The sequence below is a fragment of the Tachysurus vachellii genome, chromosome 12, assembly GCF_030014155.1.
Source record: "Tachysurus vachellii isolate PV-2020 chromosome 12, HZAU_Pvac_v1, whole genome shotgun sequence".
Classification (NCBI taxonomy): Eukaryota; Metazoa; Chordata; class Actinopteri; order Siluriformes; family Bagridae; genus Tachysurus; species Tachysurus vachellii.
This window is the reverse complement of record NC_083471.1, coordinates 20,568,999-20,593,717: the sequence shown is the minus strand read 5'-3', so window position 1 is coordinate 20,593,717 and position 24,719 is coordinate 20,568,999. Positions and strand designations below refer to the sequence as shown.

At 38.3% G+C, this 24,719-nt stretch overlaps 1 protein-coding gene across 1 annotated transcript; it reads left to right on the top strand.

The window, feature by feature from the left end:
* Positions 1-1,981: 1,981 nt before the first annotated feature.
* cds1 (CDP-diacylglycerol synthase (phosphatidate cytidylyltransferase) 1) lies at positions 1,982-22,841 on the top strand. Its single transcript, XM_060883141.1, has 13 exons — positions 1,982-2,321; positions 9,908-10,056; positions 14,558-14,654; positions 15,429-15,526; positions 16,215-16,354; positions 17,596-17,654; positions 18,295-18,377; positions 19,523-19,610; positions 19,727-19,795; positions 19,885-20,037; positions 20,204-20,323; positions 20,425-20,528; positions 21,593-22,841. Exons 1-13 carry the CDS (start codon positions 2,256-2,258, stop codon positions 21,723-21,725), a joined length of 1,359 nt encoding a protein of 452 aa, XP_060739124.1. The 5' UTR covers positions 1,982-2,255; the 3' UTR covers positions 21,726-22,841.
* The last annotated feature ends 1,878 nt before the right edge of the window (positions 22,842-24,719 follow it).

The window sequence follows — 24,719 nt, the reverse complement described above, 5'->3', positions numbered from 1 at the left end:
ATTTTCGGTCGTTTGTGAAACGCGATCCACGCACCAGCCTTGATACTCGGTTCAGAAAGCATCTCATGAGTGATGAACACGAGCCAAAAGAGAACAAGTTCCTCAAGGCTTATTTGAGTACTTAGGGGTTTCCGCTTTAAAACATCAGCTATATAGAATTCCAAAGCTTTATAGAATACCTTTTTTGACCCAGGCTGGGAAAACCAGAGAGGAATGTGAATCAAGTCTAAACTGATAGGCAGATTAATTGAAGCTGTCCTTCACCTGACCCACGTCACCTGAACCAGAACTGGGTTTTTTCCTCCTACAACCAGACCAGCAGCTAATAACTGCTCTAGAATGCACTTTATCAGGAATAACCATAACCTGGGAGTTCACCGTAGGGCAGCTCTAAGGATATACGCTTGAAAGAAAGTTCTTCACAAGTTATTTGGCTGTTTATTAGCTTTCAAAAAAGTCCCAATTTGACCCAACAATGAACAAGAACCTACGTGTAATAACAGCCCCTCTGGAGGGACAATACCCAAGTTCCAATCCCAAATTCAATACCGATCTGTTCAGGTTCAGACAGCCTTTTAGGACTGACAGACAGATTAAACAATGCTATGCATTCCCTGACCCAAATCACCTTAACCCTCAACAGTGATGACCATGACCTGGCAGTCCAACATTAAATGTGACCAGAAATGGTTAAAATAACTTTAATGTATTACAAATTGTCTTTATTAAAAATCAAACCACCAAAATTTAGCTATATTACATTTCACTCATTCTCTCCTGCTTATCCGAACTACCTCGGGTCACGGGGAGCCTGTGGCATCATCAGGCATCGGGCATCAAGGCAGGATACACCCTGGACGGAGTGCCAACTCATCGCAGGGCACACACACACTCTCTCATTCACTCACACAATCACACACTACGGACAATTTTTCCAGAGATGCCAATCAACCTGCCATGCATGTCTCTGGACCGGGGAGGAAACCGGAGAACCCGGAGGAAACCCCTGAGGCACGGGGAGAACATGCAAACTCCACACACAAGGCGGAGGCGAAAGTGCTAACCACTAAGCCACCGTGCCCCCTGCTATATTACAGCTGCCAACTAATTAAACATACCAATCAATGTTTGAGGTCCTTATCTGTGAGTTATTTATTTTCATCCGTCCATCTTCAGAGCTGCTTGTCTTAGAAATGGTCACTGAGAGCTTATCGCGAAGGACACAGGGCACAAGGCAGGGGACATACTGAACAAGGTGCCAACACTTCACAGGGCACAATGTCTCTCTCTCTCACACACACACACACACACACACACACAATTTATAGATCCCAATCAGTTTACCATGCAGGTCTTTGGACTGGAGAAGGAAACCAGAATAGTACACGCAGAACCTGCAAACACCTGCAGAGGCAGGAATTGAAGACTATCGCCTTACCAGCTGGTAATGATGATCTACCAGTTTAACCAACTCTGCCTGTGTTTTGACTGATCAGGCCAAACTGGATTTTCAGCACTGTAGATGGCATGTACAGTAGTTTGGAGCCTATTAAAATGTACATTAACACTCCTGACCAATCTGGAAACCACACTGGTGTGTGTGTGTGTGTGTGTGTGTGTGTGTGTGTGTGTGTGAGAGAGAGAGACAGAGAGAGAGAGAGAGAGAGAGAGAGAGAGAGAGAAGAGAGAGACACACAGAGTAAGAGAGAGAGAAGAGAGAGACACACAGAGTGAGAGAGAGAGAGAGAAAGAACGAGAGAAAGAACGAGAGAGAGAGAGACACACACACAGAGTGAGAGAGAGAGAGAGAGAGAGAGAGAGAGAGAACGAGAGAAAGAACGAGAGACACACACACACACACACACAGAGAGAGAGAGAGAGAGAGAGAGAGAGACACACACACACACACAGACACACACACACAGAGACACACACACACACAGAGAGAGAGAGAGAGAGAGAGAGAGAGAGAGAGAGAGAGAGAGACACACACACACACACACACACAGAGACACACACACACACACACACACACACACAGAGAGCTGCTGCAGTGACAAGAGATCTGCGGATATAAACAAATGCACGCATTTTATCCCGGAGTCACACTGAGGATCTTTTCCGACCTGCTCTCAGGCTGTGTGACACTTCATGATCCATGTCGGTGAAAACAAGCCGCTTTTAGGAGCTGACATTTATCCGAAAGTCTGTATTTTGAACTCTTTGTTTATGTGTAAAGGAGAAATCAGAAGGCAATGACAGAGCTGAGGAAGCGCGGAGGAGACAGAGAGCCTGACAGCACTGACAATATCAGCGATAAGGTACCTCATTAGTCATTAACATCATTCATTAACACTCTGTTTGATTAGCACCGTTTCAGCTTTTCCAGCTAGCTTCCCTTAGTTTAGTTTCACTTATAGCACGCAGGCTAGCTGAACTCACTGCTTATCTGTTAAGCTAATGAATTAGCGCGCTAGCTAATACTTAGGGGAACTAGCACAAGGTTGGGGATTGTTTACATTATAATTTACATTAAACACACGTATAAAACTGCTCATTTATTAAAGACAGTCATTTCTGTCATTAATTTACAGTCTGGATATCATTAACTTATCGACTTATTGAGCTAGTTTTGACTTACAAGTGGAAAGTCATTCACCCAGTAACTGGTATATCTCCTTTACTCCTTTATCTCCACTAATATTATAGAAAAAATACACTAATATTATATAAAATATAAAAATATATAGTTTTTTATTATTTATATATGTGTGTGTGTGTATATATATATATATATATATATATATATATATATATATATTATTATATATATGTATTTGTTTATTATATATAATATACTGCTGTAAATTGTTTAATTTTTTTATCTGATTAATATTAAGGCAACATTAATTAATAGTTTAATTTTATATCGAACAAGACAGTCAGTCGATTTTTTTTTTTCTTTTGCGTATTTGTGGAATGAAGTTTTTCTTCTTTTATGTGACAGGTGAAGTTTCACTCAGAGTCAGAAATAGAGCATCTAATAAACAGTAATAACAGGGCAAACAGATCGACATTTAGACGCCAACGAATACGAGAAACAACCCGAATGATCTTCAGTCCATCACTGAAAGCATGTCAGGATCTCGACTCTTGACTGTCGTGACCCTGTGTAAGGAGTAAAGCACTTCAGGGTGTGCAGAATTTGGAAAATAATCCACACCATGTGTGATTTATTCCTCATATACACCGCAGCAGAATATGCTATCGTATATTAATCTGTATAATAGCAACGATGTGGAACGTCAACAAAATAATTGAACGTTAAGTTACAAAGCACTGACACTGGAGACTCCTTCCACCGATGTCTCCTCACAGAAAACTTGAACACGTTTTTATTGTGGATAAAATTATTATTATTGACTATACTGTACATAAGCAGGTATCACGTATTAGAACAAGCACATTAATATCAACTTTAGGGCAGGAACTAGTGTCCAGGCTGCTTTTATAGTATGACTCATCACAATCGAGAATTTAACAACATTTAGGTCTGGCATTATTTTACTAGAGCTCGTACAAGATATATAGGCTGAAATAATGTCAAGAAAATTGGTAACTGACTAGTGGTGATAAGTGTGTAAAATAATATTTTTATATTCAAATGCAGTCATTTAACAAAAAATATTTGTTCTGTAAGAATTTCGGTCCATAAAGGAGGATACAAAATATATATTCTATATACAACAGTTAAGGAGCGAGTTCAAGATGTCTCCACAATACAAGACTGAAATCTCTGCTGTAGCTTTTGATTGCAGGGTAAAAACGTTGCACTGTGTAGCAATATCCTATTTTTGTTGTTGATAAGTGGTTATGTACGCAACCTTGTTTCTCCACATCTGTTCCAGTCATGTGTGAGATGAGTCGATGCTTATATTTAACCAAATATTGTGTCATAATTCGATCATAACCTACTATGACCCTAAAGATGTCGACGGTAATGAATAACAACCTACAGACAAATGCAAAAACAGTGGTTGATTATTTTACATAACCTAGTTTAGATGAATTTGCATAATTATATAGCTTATATTCGGAGTTACTTTGCATGCTGTTGTCCAAAAAGCCTTTTGTTGAGGTTTACAGCTTTATCAACATCGTATAGCCATCATACTTAAAATGATTTATACATTTACTCTTTGTAGAAATAAACCTTTATGGACTTCATACGTTAGACTAAACCTGATTTTTTTCAAAGATATCCCAGCACATCTAAAACTCAAATCTCATTCACACACACTGGCATTTTATTATATCACAAACCGTTTCTCACAGGCTTTTATTTATTTATTTATTTTTTTACCATCACAAGCTGATGTTCTCAAGGTCAACTTTCTTCTTCATTAGCTCTCTCTCTTTTTTCTCCTCCTTATTTATTTTTGCTGTGTATCTTGAACTCAGCATCAAACCGAACGTGACCGTTCGTAGCTTATCGGTGCCGGCTTCTTCTTAGCCGAAGCAGAACCGTCAGCTCTTGTCTATGCTGGTGTGACCTTCTGACCTACTCGGTGGAGGATTCAGATGTAACATACTCGTGTCAGAATAGGATCTATAATATAATTCACCATGACTTGCGGAGTTTAGTGCTAGTGTTTACACACCTTCACAAATAATGTCTCATATGGACAAAGTAGGTAGTAAAATAGCTGTAATAAAGGGATAGATATTTTAATACAATTCAAATAGGAAAGGTTGCCTGGACCAGGTGAGCAATTGAGTTACCATTGCTAGTTCCTGGCGCAAACGGACAGTATTACAGCTAATCTATGCCCTCGGTACAAGCCGTGGTTTAGAGCTGGGGCTGTTGGAGTTGAGCTTATGAGAATGGTAGATGTTCAGGAATGGGGTTGGGCATACAGGTGGAATTTACACACTATTTAACACACGTTCTGACTCATTCAAAGCTGTTTGAGAGTGGGCACTCGTTTTTCACTTGCTTCTAAAACAGGTTCTGCTAGCCCAGGCATTTAAACACTTTCTGGCAAAGAAAACAAATGCGTTCTCGCGTAACTAAGCAATTTTCATGCTGTCCTTCATCTGTTCATCGTCTAACCATATCATATTTTAGTATTAATATGGACACAAATGACTTTTTTTTTTTTTACATTTAAGGTAGGGTTTAGATCATATCCTGGTAATTACACTCAAGTTTACACAACTTGTTTATTTTAGTTGAGAAATTCTATTGTCTTTTCATATTAATGACTTGAATCTGAAATGTAAACCATGTCTACAAATGAATACAAGTATAAGACTATCCATTCATTCAGAACAGAAAGAAAGGCCCTGTAATAAGCTTTGTGGTGATTCAGAGCTGGTTGATGGTTAGGAACATTAGTGCTTGAGTACAAAGTGAATCAGAAACTTAAATTTGACTGAGATTTTTAATTCGGTTTGGTAGAACTGTAAAAAATTGTAACACACAGGATGTCCTACTCAGCATCCAGGTTTTCCTGCCTCGTCCGCACAGTGAAAGTGGGCCAAACTGTCATGAAAACTAAGAGCCATGTGAAAAAAAAAGGCTTATGAAAGTGTGTTGGAGCTCTGAATCACAATGATCTATCCTTCATATGGAATGAGCCATAGGCTGTGGGTAGCTGTCTAGTCTCTCAGGGTTAAGTGTGTTTACTTAGCACAAGGCCTCCTGGGTGAGGCTCTGCTAGGGTTACTTATTTTCTGCTTAGGGATTAGCATAGTCTCATTTCTGCAGCAGCTGATCTGCCTGTCAGCCTGGTCATCTGCCTCGCTTGTAGAATGAAGATAAAGGAATGAAAGCGACTAATGTTTAACAACACACAACTGCTTACAATTCCTGTGTGTACATTTACTTTACCCACAGCCCATGATATACAGCACTTTACCAAATATACTAGATGCTGACCGTCATATGGGTTTAAGAAGAGAAGTCGTGGGTCGAAGACTTCCATAGTTCATTCATTCGATCTGTAAATCGAAGCAGAATAAAAATCCAGATACAGAGACGGACGCTCGAGAGTATCGGCTCCCAGGTCTTTTTATTCTAAACGCAAACCATTTTCTTTGGTGAATTTCCAATTGTACCCAAGTCTTTGCATTTGCTGTGTAGAACGAATGATAATGTTTGATACTTATTTAACTCCTTCACCACTGTTTATTATTTTATGTCTGTATTTTATTAAAATATCATACAGTGCTACAGCGAATAAAACAAGTCATTGTGTTTAACCTGCATAAAACTCACGCTTCCTCAGTTCTACAGTAAGTGTCCTCTCATGAAAAAGTTAGCAGCTAAAGGGCTTATCTTACACACATTAATCTGAAATTTCAGACTTCACTGTCCCATCTCGTCAACTCGGCTCGCAGCCGATCGCCTCCGTCTAATGCCGAATAAGATCCAGGGTATGTTGCTTTGAGTCAGTTACTAATTTTAGCTGAATTTATTTTTCATCTTTGCACACTTCTCTTCATATTCTCCAGGATGTTCTTTAAGACTTTCACCAACAATACAAGCTCAGTGTGGCAGACTTTCTGCTTCAGCTCATAGCCGCAGCGTCACGACCAGGAAAACACTAGTGGATCTGAAGGAAGAGAAATAGCATCCGCTTACTCTGTAGCCAGGTTTAATTTGAAATATAATGAATTCCTTCCCCTCATTTTTTCTCTAGTTCAATTCATCTTTATAAAGTGTTGTTTGAGTTCGTGAGAAATTACTTCATATTCACTACTGCAATAGACCCGAACTACATCTCCATTCTTTATTTTAATGCAATGGAGCTGGAGTATGGTTCCACATATTTAAGTTTTATTCCACTTTGGATTGCAAATTATGGCACCAAAATACAGCCTTCTAGTGTTTACTTAACAGGGAGTGCCTGCGTTGTTTGTTTAATACGCACAGGCTCTGGTTTATGATATGTCTTATAGAAAAGAAGGGGGAAAGTCCTTACAACCTTACACAACGTGCTGATTCATTTATATAAACGGGCTTTAGGCTGACAGGACGGTACAGGAAATCATCCAGATATCGTCCGTTTATTGACGTTAATGAGACGTTAACGAGGAAAAAAAAAACAAGATGTCTGTCCTTCTGCGTTTCTGTTCTCTGTGGGGAAGTAAAGAGCAAAATATCAAGTTTTGCAAGTGAATTCAAGAAGTAGGAAGATCACAAGCATAATTAATATGAGCCTCATCTCTCAGCAGTTTTTTTCACCTGCCAGTTTCCAGCCCACCAACCTGCTCTCTGTCATGCTGACGAGGGTGAAGGCAAACACCTGCTCCCTTCCCTTTCAGATACATGAACCAGCCAATCACATCTTTTCAAACTTCCGCTAATGCTGCGTCACAGAGAGGAAAGAGCGAAAGAGCTATCTGCCCTCTTCCACATACATGAGCTCACAGAAGCACTCGATTGGCCAATGATTGTTAGGGAAGAGAGATTATTCCCAGCCCAACAAAATCAAATTTATCTTCTCCGATAAATCATGTTAAATAAATCATATCTTACAGAGCCAACACTTTTCAGTTATTTCACAAGGGAGTCGCTTAAAAAAATCACAAAAACTGATAAAAGGCATATGATATTAGCTAATTACTTTAATATGTATTGGAATTGTTGCTTGCTGTTTACATTTACAGCATTTAGCAGACGCCCTTATCCAGAGCGACTTACATTTTTCTCATTTTTATACAACTGAGCAATTGAGAGTTAAGGGCCTTGCTCAGGGGCCCAGCAGTGGCAGCTTGGTGGATGTAGGAATCGAACTCACAACCTCCGATTGGTAGCCCAACACCTTAACCACTAGGCTACCACATTCCCTTTAGTTTTGTTTAGGTGTGTACCTGCTTCCCTGGAAAACACACACACACACACACACACACACACACACACACACACACACACACACACACACACACACACACACACACACACACACGGCTGTATTGTGTTTAAAGTTTGAACTCCAAAAAAAGTTATCAAGTTAGCATCTTAGCAAGTTAACATATCTCGAATATAGTCGGTCTAAATAAACAATCTTTTATTTGTTGTTTTAAATAACACAACTGTTGGATTATTCAATTTTTACCGTTTCCTAGCTTTAAATTGTTGCCTTCTATCGGCAAATAATTTTGCTAATTTTAAGCATTTGTTTCTAGGAAGAGCAAAATTATTGAATATATACAGCCAGTAGAATAAAATTTAAGACAAAAGATTTAAAAAAAAAAAAAAAAAAAAATGAAATTTGCTAAGAAATAGGTTTAATAATCTTATACTTGTATTTTGTAATCTTACAATAAGTAACGGTGGATAAATCTGACTAGGCGTTTGGCTGCAAATTTTGGTTCAAGAAAAAACCTCCATAATGTGTTTTCAGGACCGTCACGCAGCATGCGATGACCGTACCTGTGCTTGTATGAGTGACATATGGCTTAGCTTCTATCTGGTTATACCTGTTTGAAAAGAATGGAGCTTCCCCATGTTGAGTGTTACATGCAGCCCTGTGCATATTTTAAGCAGTTTGCTTTATATAGTCTCAAAAAAATAAGCCTTGTTTTATCTTTGTATTTGAGAAAGAAATTGAGAATTTAGTGACTCAAAATTCACATTCAGTTACTAAATATATCCTTCGTGATGTTGCTAAGTATTTGGTTCTTTACTTTCTCTCCTCACTGGATAAATAGAGAAGGAAAAGGAGCAGGTGACCTCCCCCAGAGTCGGTGTTGAACTTTGCTCTATTGTATCACGCCAGCTCGTGTTCAGTGGATGTTGCTTTTCTGCCTGCTCTGAATTTGCCTAGCATTTGCTTAGCTTTTGTGCTCTGAAGAAGGGTCACAAAATGTGCAGCACTTTTACTTGGGCTGTGTCTCACTGATAGGTAAATTAGTGTGCCGTGATTTTCATACAGGCCCTTCACCGCACCGCTGTGGCGCACGGCTGAGTACAGCTCCAGTAGTGACAGTGTCAGTCAGAGTTGTTATTAAAGCCACATGTTTGTTAAAAATGAAATGAACGTAAAGCAGTACATGTGTTATACACCAGCTCAGGTACGTCACACCACACCACATCTCTGGCTGAAAAATGTCCAACCACCTGGTGACTGGCAGGAGCCAATCAGATAAGAGACAGAAAGTGTTAGAGCATGTGAGTGTGTAAACAAACCTAACAGTAATGAGAGAGTGAAAAGGTTTTGTTTTCCAATTCGGTGGGAAGATCATGACTGATAGTTAGATGATTTATTGTCATTGGGATGTTTGTGTCATTAGCCAGTTGTTGCTAGACAGAGAGTAGCAAACCGTTGCATTTACAATATAGTAATAAACTAGATATATGTGTGTGTGTGTGAGTGAGTGTGTGAGTGAGTGTGTGAGTGAGTGTGTGAGTGAGTGTGTGAGTGAGTGTGTGAGTGAGTGTGTGAGTGAGTGTGTGTGTGAGTGAGTGTGTGAGTGAGTGTGTGAGTGAGTGTGTGAGTGAGTGTGTGTGTGAGTGAGTGTGTGAAATGCCAGTGAATGAGTGTGTGAGTGAGTGTGTGAGTGAGTGTGTGAGTGAGTGTGTGAGTGAGTGTGTGAGTGAGTGTGTGAGTGAGTGTGTGAGTGAGTGTGTGGGTGAGTGTGTGGGTGAGTGTGTGAGTGAGTGTATGTGTGTGTGAGTGTATGTGTGAGTGAGTGTGTGAAATGCCAGTGAGTGAGTGTGTGAGTGAGTGTGTGAGTGAGTGTGTGAGTGAGTGTGTGAGTGAGTGTGTGAGTGAGTGAGTGTATGTGTGAGTGAGTGTATGTGTGTGTGAGTGTATGTGTGTGTGAGTGTATGTGTGTGTGAGTGTATGCGTGTGTGTAGGTGTGTGTGTGTTCTTACCCTCATGTGCTCTGTGTACAGGAAGCAGATGGAGAAGACAGGCTGGGCCTGACCAGTGAAGGGGAAGGGGACACAGAGGGCGAGTGTAAAGCACACACTCCTGACGTGCCGTTGTCCACCGACAACACTCCACAATGTCTCAACAAAGCTCTGGAGGGCCTGTCATCCAGGTAACCCTGACACCGACAAGTTTAGCTTCAACACATGTTGTAAATTTCACTGGCATTTCACTGGCTTACCAGAAACAAGAGTATACGCTGCTCCCCTGTTGTTCTTAGGGACTTACTGCATTTTAAACTTCAGTCTAACCACCAGTGCTTGTCATATAGAGTGGTATTTGATATTTAATGAGGAAGACGTGTTACATCAACATGGCATCACAATCACAAGAGGATTAATGGGGTCTTTCCCCTGGGTAGCGATCAGCATTCAAGCTCGGTTCAGAGGGATTTGCAGCATGGAAATGTGCTGAATGGAGGCGCCTGGGCTTGTCACTATTTCTGATGACTCCTCTGTCTCTCTCTCTCTCTCTCTCTCTCTCTCTCTCTCTCTCGCTCTCTCTTTCTCTCTCTCTCTCTCTCTCTTTCTCTCTCTCTTTCTCTCTCTCTCTCTCGCTCTCTCTTTCTCTCTCTCTCGCTCTCTCTTTCTCTCTCTCTTTCTCTCTTTCTCCCTCTCTCTCTCTCTTTCCCTCTCTCCCTCTCTCCCTCTTTCTCTCTCTCGCTCCCTCTCTTTCTCCCTCTCTTTCTCCCTCTCTTTCTCTTTCTCTCTCTCTCTCTCTCTCTCTCTCTCCCTCTCTTTCTCTTTCTCCCTCTCTCTCTCTCTCTCTCTCTCTCTCTCTCTCTCTCTCTCTCTCTCTCTCTCTCTCTCTCTCTCTCTCTCTCTCTTTCTCTCTTTCTCTCTCTCTCTTTCTCTCTCCCTCTCTCTCTCTCTCTTTCTCCCTCTCTCTCTCTCTCTTTCTCCCTCTCTCTCTCTCTCTCTCTCTTTCTCCCTCTCTCTCTCTCTCTTTCCCTCTCTCCCTCTTTCTCTCTTTCTCTCTCTCTCTCCCTCTCTTTCTCCCTCTCTCTCTCTCTTTCTCTCACTTTCCCTCTCTCCCTCTTTCTCTCTTTCTCTCTTTCTCTCTCTCCCTCTCTTTCTCTCTCTCTCTCTCTCTCTCTCTCTCTCTCTCTCTCTCTCTCTCTCTCTCGATAACTTGCAGCATCTGTCTTCTAGCTGACCCCCACGCTGAGAACGATTCACAGTGCTGCGTCGAAGTCATATTTTTAACCGTGGTCGCTTTGTTCACTTTTTGAACACTATCATAAGTTGTGAATGAACAAGTGCCTCCAGTGCGAATGTGTGCTTCTGTGTCATTGAGCACACCCACAGTCCTGCAAGTCAGCAGAGTGGGATCTCATACTGCTGTTTGCTCTAAACCCAATGCAGGACTGTGCCATTGCAGTCATTAATCAATTAATCACAATTCTGCCTTTTTTTTTCAGTGTGGATTAAAACTGTAAACCGGCAGCTATGAAAAAAAACTGTAAAACTTAAAATGCCTGTATATTAGTATATTACGTATGACAGGATCCACATATATCTTTTGATGAAATCTTTTAATGATATGTTTTGTACTTATCATTTCAATACATCTTGTTTAAATATGATTAGAAACTACCAGCACACACACCTACACACACACACACACACACACACACCCACCTACACACCTCTAGAGCCACAAGCAAATGATATTAGCAATACGTGTTATTAGTATAATATAGTATAATAGAAATTAGTATAATATATATTATATATAGTATATATTAGTATAATATAGTATAATTTACTAAGGTTAAGTAAGAGTAATGATTTCAAAGGAAAATTGAGGAATAAGGATTGTTGTATGCTTTGATTTGTTGTCCTAGGCCACAAAATGCATCGCTGCTCTTTTCCTTAAATTATTCATGTTTTGGTTTCAGCGTTTGGAAACATGTAAATCAGGCTGGTGAAATGTAGTGCAGAAGAAGTGAAAGTGTAAAGCTCTAAATGTAATAAACAGTAAGAGGGAAGTTATTTTGCTGCACTTTTATTCTCTTGCAACACAAGATGGTTTTAATGGCTCCTCTGAATCATGTAGAATTCATACTCAAGGTCATGCGCTAAAAGTGCTTTCATTCGTTAGTTATTCAGCACACACTCGTTGTGCAATCTTCTGATCGTACGTGGTGCCACTGGAGACCACACTGGAAACTACACACCCTCATATACTGCAGCAGAGAAATATTTAATACTCCCTGTTTCTATTTTGGAGTTTAGGCTTCTTACTTTGTTCCATTTTTTTATGGAGTTAGGGAGTAGACAAAGCTTAATTTATCAATTAATTAAAATAACAATTAATTTTTTCCAACAAAATAAGGCACAACTATTCAACACACATTCAACACACATTCAACACCTATTCAACACACATTCAACACACATTCAACACCTATTCAACACCTATTCAACACACATTCAACACCTATTCAACACCTATTCAACACCTATTCAACACACATTCAACACCTATTCAACACACATTCAACACACATTCAACACACATTCAACACCTATTCAACACACATTCAACACCTATTCAACACACATTCAACACCTATTCAACACCTATTCAACACCTATTCAACACACATTCAACACCTATTCAACACACATTCAACACACATTCAACACCTATTCAACACCTATTCAACACACATTCAACACCTATTCAACACCTATTCAACACACATTCAACACCTATTCAACACACATTCAACACATTCAACACATATTCAACACACATTCAACACACATTCAACACATATTCAACACACATTCAACACCTATTCAACACCTATTCAACACCTATTCAACACCTATTCAACACACATTCAACACACATTCAACACACATTCAACACCTATTCAACACCTATTCAACACACATTCAACACACATTCAACACCTATTCAACACCTATTCAACACACATTCAACACCTATTCAACACACATTCAACACATTCAACACATTCAACACATTCAACACATATTCAACACACATTCAACACCTATTCAACACCTATTCAACACACATTCAACACACATTCAACACACATTCAACACCTATTCAACACCTATTCAACACCTATTCAACACCTATTCAACACACATTCAACACACATTCAACACCTATTCAACACCTATTCAACACACATTCAACACACATTCAACACACATTCAACACCTATTCAACACCTATTCAACACCTATTCAACACCTATTCAACACACATTCAACACACATTCAACACCTATTCAACACCTATTCAACACACATTCAACACCTATTCAACACACATTCAACACATTCAACACATTCAACACATATTCAACACACATTCAACACACATTCAACACACATTCAACACACATTCAACACATATTCAACACACATTCAACACACATTCAACACCTATTCAACACCTATTCAACACACATTCAACACACATTCAACATATTCAACACACATTCAACACATATTCAACACACATTCAACACACATTCAACACACATTCAACACATATTCAACACATTCAACACATTCAACACATATTCAACACACATTCAACACACATTCAACACACATTCAACACACATTCAACACATATTCAACACACATTCAACACACATTCAACACCTATTCAACACCTATTCAACACACATTCAACACACATTCAACATATTCAACACACATTCAACACACATTCAACACATATTCAACACATATTCAACACACATTCAACACACATTCAACACACATTCAACACATTCAACACATTCAACACACATTCAACACACATTCAACACACATTCAACACATTCAACACATTCAACACACATTCAACACACATTCAACACACATTCAACACACATTCAACACACATTCAACACATATTCAACACAAATTCAACACTCATTCAACACTCATTCAACACATATTCAACACAAATTCAACACACATTCAACACACATTCAACACACATTCAACACACATTCAACACACATTCAACACACATTCAACACACATTCAACACCTATTCAACACCTATTCAACACCTATTCAACACCTATTCAACACCTATTCAACACACATTCAACACACATTCAACATATTCAACACATATTCAACACACATTCAACACACATTCAACACACATTCAACACACATTCAACACACATTCAACACACATTCAACACATTCAACACATTCAACACATTCAACACATATTCAACACATATTCAACACATATTCAACACAAATTCAACACACATTCAACACACATTCAACACACATTCAACACACATTCAACACAAATTCAACACACATTCAACACAAATTCAACACACATTCAACACACATTCAACACACATTCAACACACATTCAACACACATTCAACACAAATTCAACACACATTCAACACACATTCAACACACATTCAACACACATTCAACACACATTCAACACACATTCAACACACATTCAACACACATTCAACACAAATTCAACACAAATTCAAAACATATCCAACACACATCACAACATATTTTTATATTTTTTCAAATGATTTGTTTTTGTCTTTCTTATTCATACAGATGGAGGAACTGGTGGGTACGAGGGATTCTATCGCTTATGATGATCGTAGGCTTCTTCCTGATCATCTATCTGGGACCCATTATGCTTATATTTGTGGTGAGTATGCATTTAACTAATGTCTCCACTCTGTGAGTAGTAAAACCTTAGGGTGCGTGCTGTTACAGGAAAATAATCAACAACCACCTGGTGTGATGGGGCCACGAGTTCCTGTTACGCCCCCAAATCCCATTAGATTCTAACACCACTATGTCTTGAAATGTTTTATTCCTCTGACACCACAGTAATTTATTAACACTTACAATATTTGATTTATTTAAAAACACACACACATGCGCGCACACACACACACACACACACATTATACTTATTTAAATCCATTTCTAGTTACATTTAAAGTTTAGCAACATCCACAATACAAGTTCCTGTTATAATTTATTTGTTATTTAAGTTTGCTATCATTTATAATTCAGTTCCCTCAACATAATAGTAAGACAAAATACAGCTTGTTTTGTAAATATAAAATGAATAAACTCGTCTATTGACCAAGCTTCACCATGCCAATAGCTACACATTTTATTTTCCATGTTTTTACATTTGATTATACTGTATGTAGCATCTGCTGTACCAGTCCCTGTGAATGAGCTGTTGTTTAAAATAAGCACAATATCACTGGACTTGCAGTCAGCACTGCTGTCAGATCAGCTGTTTATAGAAAATAAATCAACACAAGAATCCAATCCATTGGTGAAGAATCCCACAGTTCTGTGATACACCGATCTGACAATAAGATTTTAGTAGGAGATCCTGTGAAATACTGATGTTTAAATAAAGTGTCCATTCAAATGTGTGTGGGTTTGGTTGTGTTTGTAGGTTATGACTGTACAAATCAAGTGTTTTCATGAAATCATAACCATCGGATATAGAGTTTATCATTCCTACGAACTTCCGTGGTTCAGAACGTTGAGCTGGTAAGTGAAAAGTTTTTTATTGCTGATGCAGAAAAGGGCAAATTACATCTCTGAGTCTAGTCACAAATGTATTGGGGGAAAAGAAGAGTTTTTACAGCCTTTTTTTAGCATTTTCACAAATACACACTCACACACACTGTCTCTCTCTCTCTCTCTCTCTCTCACACACACACACACACTCAGATGCACACAACCACTCATACCCACTCTCACACACTCACTCACACACACACACACACACACACACACACACACACACACACTCACTCACACACACTCACTCACTCACACACGCACACACACACACACTTACTCACACACACTCACTCACTCACTCACTCACTCAAAAACACACACACACTCACACACACACAAACACCCACTCAGACACACTCACTCGTTCATTCTCACACACACACACTCTCTCTCACACACACACACACACACACACACACACACACACACATCCTTTTTCCATATCTGCTCAGAGATAAACTAGTGATTGACTGGACTTGAGCAAAGTGCACTACTAAGTTGGAGCTTTACATAAAGTATCACTGCCACTTTAAACAAACACAACATTTCAGAGCTTTTGTAATAGAATGCAACACTCAGTGAAATACTTTTCATTTTTCAAAATAAAGTGATAGTAATGAACACTAATAAAAACATTTTTTCTACATTTCAGGTACTTTTTGGTTTGTGTGAACTACTTCTTCTACGGGGAGACAGTAGCCGATTACTTTGGTGCTTTAGTCCAACGGGAGGAACCTTTGCAGTTCCTTGTTCGTTATCATCGCTTTATTTCTTTCACTTTGTACTTGGCAGGTGAGCTTGATAGGGCAAAAAAAAGGTGTCTCTTTCAGTATAACTTAATTGTCTCTGTAGTTTAACTTAATTGTCTCTGTAGTTTAACTTAATTGTCTCTGTAGTTTAACTTAATTGTCTCTGCAGTTTAACTTAATTGTCTCTGCAGTTTAACTTAATTGTCTCTGTAGTTTAACTTAATTGTCTCTTTCAGTTTAACTTAATTGTCTCTGCAGTATAACTTAATTGTCTCTGTAGTTTAACTTAATTCTCTCTGTAGTTTAACTTAATTGTCTCTGCAGTTTAACTTAATTGTCTCTTTCAGTTTAACTTAATTGTCTCTGCAGTTTAACTTAATTGTCTCTGTAGTTTAACTTAATTGTCTCTGCAGTTTAACCTAATTGTCTCTTTCAGTTTAACTTAATTGTCTCTGTAGTTTAACTTAATTCTCTCTGTAGTTTAACTTAATTGTCTCTGCAGTTTAACTTAATTGTCTCTGCAGTTTAACTTAATTGTCTCTTTCAGTTTAACTTAATTGTCTCTGTAGTTTAACTTAATTGTCTCTGCAGTTTAACTTAATTGTCTCTGTAGTTTAACTTAATTGTCTCTGTAGTTTAACTTAATTGTCTCTGTAGTTTAACTTAATTGTCTCTTTCAGTTTAACTTAATTGTCTCTGTAGTTTAGAAACAACAGGATGGCCTGTTAAAATTCAAGCATGATATTTACAGTTATTAGAAGCCGCATGACTCAACATAAATCCTATTGCATTTTTATATGATTTAATGAATAACTAAATGTAATTCATACATCACTGGATACAGTAAAGCCGTATTTGGTTCCAAGCATGAAACGTTTTACTCAGCCGTTCACTCTTCTGTCGTTCACTGTATACTGTACACTCCCCCGAAAGACCGGACCAGATTGTGCTGGTCTCCGGTAACTTAAAGTAAAACAGCAACTCTTTAACTGTGGTGAGCAGAAAATCATCTCAAAACATGCCAGTGATGGTCTACAACAGCAGAAGTACACAGCAGTTTGACTCTTGACCTCTCAGTGTATTTCAGTCTTTAACTGAGATGGTTCTGAGATGCATTTTTGCTCACCACGGTCACAAAGAGTGTTTATTTTTTAAACCCATCCTTATACCTAATACTAAAGGTTCAACCTAAGTATTTCTTATTGTGTATTAAACCACCCCAATGTTCAGATAAGTCAGATGATGTTGAGATAAATCTGACTGCATGTTATTTGCTCTTCACAGGTTTCTGCATGTTTGTTCTGAGCTTAGTGAAGAAGCATTATCGCCTGCAGTTTTATATGGTGTGTACCACTGATATGGCATGCACGCACTAACACAGACATGGGTCTCCTCACTTTATATCCTGTTTAACTTGCCAATTTTAGGAGCACTTCAAAGTGTCATGTAGATATGCATGAAAACACTCCATGTCTTTGGGATTAGGTTTAATGTACAGAATGTTACTTAGCAACATGACAGTTTTAGGTTAGCGTGACAGGTTTATTGGCATAAATGCAGTAAATTACTGCCCAAGATTCTATATTTTACTAAGACTCTTTACCCACACGACTTGCAGCTTATGCACCAGCTAGTAAATGCAACCTTAATTCCCAGATTATTGCTGTTCTTCTACAATATTTGTATTTTGCCTAATTATACTATGTGTAACTGATCATTTGGTAAATCAGTGAACTGTTATAATCTGTGTAATCTATAAACAAATAATCTGTGCTGTATTTTTCTTACCTCAACAAAGATTTCACACCTCTGACTGCCCATCCTTGTAGCACTGTACAGTTAACTTTGTACCGCTGTGAACGTTTGTTAGAGTACATACTTATTTTTTTCATCCCCATCAACCAAATGTTGTCCTTGCTGTTCCATTAACAATGAGAATGTTTGTGTGTGTGTGTGTGTGTGTGTGTGTGTTTGGCATTCCAGTTCGCTTGGACCCATGTGACTCTGTTGATTGTGGTAACTCAGTCTCACCTGGTCATTCAGAACCTTTTTGAAGGAATGATCTGGTAAGCAGAAATCACACCCAACCTAAATGACCTGTCTCAGTCTTACTCCACTCACACTCTGAAACAGACAATATTTCCTCACTGTATGTCTTTGTTCCATGTTTTGAAGTTCCTTCTAAGTGTATTTTAATGTCAGCCTTGAAAAAGTCGTGGCCTAATGGTTAGAGAGTTTGACTCCTAACCCTAAGGTTGTGGGTTCGAGTCTCGGGCCGGCCACGACCGAGGTGCCCTTGAGCAAGGCACCGAAGCCCCCCAACTGCTCCCCAGGCATAGCAGCATAAATGGCTGCCGACTGCTCCGGGTGTTCACTGCTGTGTGTGTGCACTTTGGATGGGTTAAATGAGTATGGGTCACCTTACTTAGCCGTATGTCACAGTCACAGTAAAATTCTCCTAAACAGTGTTCGATTTTTTTTTTCACCACAAAGGAACGTAAGGAATATAACATAACCGAGCATGTTGTCCTATATATGTTCTCTATAATCATCTCTATATGTTCAAAATAATCATCAATACGACGATGAAGCAGTTACTCACTCCAAAGTCGATTACTTTCTAACAACTGCATGATTTGCTTGATCCTCTTTTACCACAGCAATAATTAAATGAATGTTATAAATAAAATGTTTAGTTTTGAACAGTTCATCTTGTTTTTTTTTTGGTTTTTTTTTTATCCAACAAGTTTGCTCCATTATAGCAGTTGTTGCTCTGTAACTCTTAATGTTAAGAAGACAAAAAATTGATCCCATTCATTTCAAAAGACGTTCCCATGGACGTCGTGTTCATGACAACTTATTGACCATTAATATTAATATGATTAATCAAATGTAATTTATATAATATCATTTGTTTGTACAATATGGACAATATAGTATGTTGTGATTCTGGTGTGAAACTAACCTAAAACTAACCTAAAAAACAAAAGCACAACTGGATTTTCTAGAAATGATCAGAATCCTTACTGGAGAGGATAAAAATGTGATTTTTGAGCGTTTATTTGCATAATCTAGGCTTTTGAACGATCACATTTACAAGGCCGGCACTGCAATAATGATTAACCGAAGACATCCGTTCTTCCTCCACTATGCAGTCTGTATACACATGTGAATATAATGTGAATATAAACACTAGTTTTCTGTCTCACAGGTTTATTGTACCAATATCCATTGTCATCTGTAATGACATCATGGCTTACCTGTTTGGCTTCTTCTTTGGAAGAACACCTCTGATTAAGGTAAGCCAATGTATAAGGTTAAGAATTTGTAGATTATTGGAGTTATTGTGTGGAAGCCACGTGTTTGTTTGTTTTTTTTTGTTTGTTTTTTTAAATCAAACTCTGTTTCCTTTCAGCTTTCTCCAAAGAAGACCTGGGAAGGTTTTATTGGAGGCTTCTTCTCTACGGTGGTCTTTGGGTTCATTGTAAGTTTAACAACTTTAAATGTAGAATATTTAAAAAACAACCAGGGGAATAATGCAGTCCTTACCTGCACTGTTTCTTTGCGTTCCAGTTTGCCTACCTGCTAGCCCAGTACCAGTACTTTGTGTGTCCGGTAGAGTACAACAGCGAGACTAATCGTTTTGCTGTGGAGTGTGAACCCTCAGACCTGTTTGTGATACATGAGTACACACTGCCTGCAGTGGTCCAGAATGTCCTGCGATGGGTAAGAAAATGTTCATCTGTATGATGAAATGGTTCAACAAGATGACTCATTCGGACCCAGTATGCTTAAACGATATACAGGACAGACTATGGTTGTTATAGTTGAAAGGCTTGATGGAAAACACATTATGTCGAAAACCTCTTTATCTCTGGTTCTTTCTCTACAGAAAACAGTGAAGCTATACCCGTTTCAGATTCACAGCATTGCTCTGTCATCGTTCGGTTCGTTGATCGGACCATTCGGTGGCTTTTTTGCCAGCGGATTCAAAAGAGCATTTAAAATCAAAGTAAGGCTAACCTTCGTCTTATTATGGTAATGTTATCGTTCCATGTCCTGGCATGATGAACCTGCAAAACATAACCAAGGGAAATGGATTTGTTTCTACAGGATTTTGCAGACACCATCCCTGGACATGGTGGTATCATGGACCGCTTTGACTGCCAGTATCTCATGGCTACGTTTGTTCATGTTTACATAGCAAGCTTTATCAGGTAAGAGTGTGTCAACTCAAGAGGACTTCACTATACATACATTATATACAGCATTACAAATATTACAGTTATAAATGTTATAAAATAGTAAAACTGGTCAAATCAGTGCATGGACCACAAATAATGCATATAATACATTACAGTATTTGCTCTTCATCACACAAGCTCATGAGGTTCTTTAACAGGCTCTGACTTCTTTGGCCAATTTCAGTTCTAAGATCATTTTTAGTCTCAATCATTAGGAAAAGAGAAATTCTCTGGCTTCTTTTTAAATTAATGATCTAATTAGTGTGGATTTACTGTTATCCATGTTTTTAAACGTGACCATTAAACTTAAGGTTCCAGATTCAGAACCACACACTAATAGGTTTAGACTTGGTTTGTGTTTTACGAAAATACTGATGTTCATGAGGGGAACGTTTGCCTCACACCTCCATGGTCAGGGGTTTGATTTGCCCCTTTGCTGTGTGTGTGGAGTTTCTAATGTGTGTGTGGATGTTCTCTTCATACCTCAGGGGTTTCCCCACAGTCCAAAGACACGCTGTAGGCTGATTGGCATCTCTAAATTGTCTGTAGCGTGTGTGATTGTGCCCTGGGTGAGTCTAACATCCTGTCCAGGGTGTTCCCTGCTTTGTGCCCTTAGTCTCCTGGGATAGGCTCCAGGATCCCCATGACCCAGTAGCATATGTGGTGTAGAGGAGGGATGGATGATGTTTATAGGTGTTGTGTGTGATCATTCTTATTTAAATCTTTTCCTGTCACGGGCCCCGATTGGACAGGGACGGGTCGGTGTGACGTATATACAGTAAACTTGATCTACAGAACATCCTGAATGTGAATGTAATTTGTATGATAATAAAGTATTTTTTATTAATGTGTGTTGCACCATCTGACATTTAGCAGATGGTAAAATTGATGATCCTATTTTAAAAAAAAAATCATTCATACCAATTAATTCCAATTTAAAGCACCTTAACAAATATAAATAAATAAATCAATTTATAAGAAGAAGATTTAAAGGATTTTAAAAATACTTTTTTTTTTCTGGTCTGTTTGCCTTTCAGGGGCCCGAATCCCAGTAAGGTGTTACAGCAGCTTCTGGTCCTTCAGCCTGAACAACAGCTCAGCATTTTTAATACACTGCGTAACCACCTGAGAGAGAAAGGCATGCTGCTTCCTGCTGCGCTGGAGGAATGAAGAAACACTCATATGTTCACTATTTCAGTTAGAACAGTAAGGTTTAGCTATTTATCACTTTGCACAACTGTGGAAGCACAGCCATCACTCTAGAAACTCTGGAGAAACACCGTGCAGTTTGGCTTTACCTCACACTTCTACTACACAAACAGCTCTACACTAATGTGACCACAAGGGGGCAGTGTGCTTCTTCTCATATATTTTTTTTTCTTTCTTATTTTTTTTTATTCTTTTTGCTTCTTATACTTATTCTTCTGCCTCTTCGTCTCCTTCGCCGAACTGCATGTGATACATGTCTTCTGACAAACAGAAGGAAAGATGGAAGCACAGAGTAAGTGAAGTCAGAGAGCTGGAAGTTTGAAAATAGCTCTTTATCCCGAGTTTGGGGCATTGCACTGATTTTAGATTTGATTCTAGTGTAATTTCTGACGTGTGATTGATTGATTGGCAGAAATTGGACAGTTTGCTTCTGCAGTAATTCCAAGCTGTCACAGTGGGATGTGCTACAGTATACAGGCTTAGCATGATGATAATCGTATCAGATGCACACAAATAATCAACAACTAAAAACAGCATGAGTCGTCCAGTTACTTCTGAACGTAGCACTTCTCTCTTTTCCCATGAACAGTTATATACCGAAATGTTCCAAAGCTGTAGGATGTACAATTGTAGTTATGTATTAATGTACATAGATCTGGATGATACTAAAAGATTTAAAATATATAATGATTATTACTCAAAACTTAAAATCCTATATATGTTATAGGAATGAAGATATATGCAAACTTTTAGATGTAACTTTTTTAAATAGAGATTTAGCATGATTAATCTGCTGTGTGAAGGACAGTACGGCGAACAAATAATAAGTTATTTTTGTTTTTACTGAAAGACGAGAACTAAACACTAAATTATTTGTATTTATATCATTATTACTATATAAATACTTCAATTAAAAAAAAAAAAACATAGGAGGTTTTTATCTCTGAACAGCGACGTCTTAGGGTAGAATCTGCGTCTTTAAAAGGAGTGAAGTTGATCAAATGTATGTGTTTACTGTTTTATCATCTAGCAGCCATGTTGTGTGTTATACTGACCGACCCAAAACAAAAAAAATAACGTTTGCTGATGAGCAGAAGTCCGTTCTGTTCACCAAAGCAGCGTCTCTGTACTGTCTCATATAGATCATGCAGATTCTCCAAGATTTTCACCTACCTTCATCTCTTTTCTAGTTTTCCTAGAGCAATATTTTCTCCCCTATGTGATTGTTAAACTTCAGCTATAAATGGAGACAATAGAACGTTGTCTTGGTGGAGTTTTGGGACCAGAACTTTCTACTACACACCTTAATCCAATGGATTCAGTGTCTTCCCTTTTCATTCCTATTAGTTTAAATGCTTCTCATTTCATTCTTTCCTCATTAGGTCTGCTGTTTAAATCAACCTTCTTATGCAATTAGCATTTTCAGGTTTGCATGTCTTATAGACGTAACCGGTTCAGACCAAAAAGATGATACACCTGTAGGTCAGGTGTCTATACCATCACAAAGCAGGTGATGCTCCCTGAACTCTGAGTTACTGCATGGTTTACACTGTTGTTCAAGATATAATACTGTTCCAGCTTACACTGTTTAACAACAATCAGGCCCTCTCTCATTCTTGTCATATTTTATGATCATTTAACGTTAATGCTTTATACCAAAAAAAGTTGGGTTTGTGTTGTACTTTTGTTTTAATAATTATTTATGGGTTTGATTTAAAGTTTATTTTTTAACACGTATCTAAAGATTTTAAATAGGGAAGATTTTAAGATCGCCATGGCAACATGAGCGAAGGAAATGTGTTGAAGCAATGCTTAAAATTATTATTATTATTATTATTATTATTATTATGATTTTAGAATAAAATAAAACATGACATTTTCTCCTGCTTACATCTTGTTTCTGATCTGATTGACTTACTCAGCATCCATCCGACAACAATATTCAAAGAGCAAAAAAATAAAGAACACAACCATGTGATTAAAAAAAACATAAATCAGGTAAATGTGAAATTGCATTTTTTTGGGGGGAAAAAATTAATAGATAATAATAACCTGGTTACATACGTTTGCACTCCTCGAAACTACTTTTGATTTCAGTACACCGTGTTTTTTTTGGGTCTATCATCTTGACTTGAATATCTTCTCATGCTTCCAGGCCAAAACATCTATATCCATCACATTGTTCTGGTGTCTCCTTCCTTTGCACCGCCTGCTTCAGGTCACAGCCTGCATCAGTTAATTTAATGATTTAGATGTATGGGATGGGATGGATGTTTGAGTCGTTGTGCTGAAATGTAAAATTCCTTTTAATTATCAGCTTACAAACAGACACCTTTGCACTAAAGTCGGCTGGTGTTTGTAGATATTCAGGATTCCCTTCATCTTTGATTATAAGCCTCAGTTTAGACTGAAGAAAAGCAGCCCAAAAGCACGATGCTACCACCACCATGTTACACTGTGGATCTACTGATCTTTAGCTGATCTGCTTTTTGTTTGTTTTTGGAATCTGCCACTGTAACACGGGTGTGTAGACTTTTTTATATCCGTTGTACTTGGTACTGTTTGTCTTGTAGAATTAGCAACAGCGTTTAAGGTTAAATCATTATGAATGTCCAGAATATTGGTTTCATGATGTGCTTTGTAGTAATTATATTTTTGTTTGTTTGTTTATGTAATGTAAACAATACCCTGCTGTGTATTTTATGACCAGCGGCACATTTCCCTGAAAATATCTGCATAGTGTTGAGTATACAGGTTTCCTGTAGCGATACTGGATCAGAGGGGTTTAAACGATTCACCAATAGTCACCATAATGGCAGAAGTGCTATGTTACTTGGACTAATGAGTCATTTAGCTCTAAGCAGGATTTCCACAGGTGGAGTAAATCCTGGCAGAAGAATAAACACCTGGTCTTGTCACTCCTTACACTGCACCAAGGTCCCTCAGAGCTACCAG

Coding starts and splice junctions, on each gene's coding strand:
- cds1 (XM_060883141.1), top strand. CDS start 2,256: ATGACAGAGCTGAGGAAGCGCGGAGGAGACAGAGAGCCTGACAGCACT. Junction 16,355..17,595: donor TTTCACTTTGTACTTGGCAG/GTGAGCTTGATA, acceptor TGCTCTTCACAG/GTTTCTGCATGTTTGTTCTG. Junction 18,378..19,522: donor CTTTTTGAAGGAATGATCTG/GTAAGCAGAAAT, acceptor TCTGTCTCACAG/GTTTATTGTACCAATATCCA.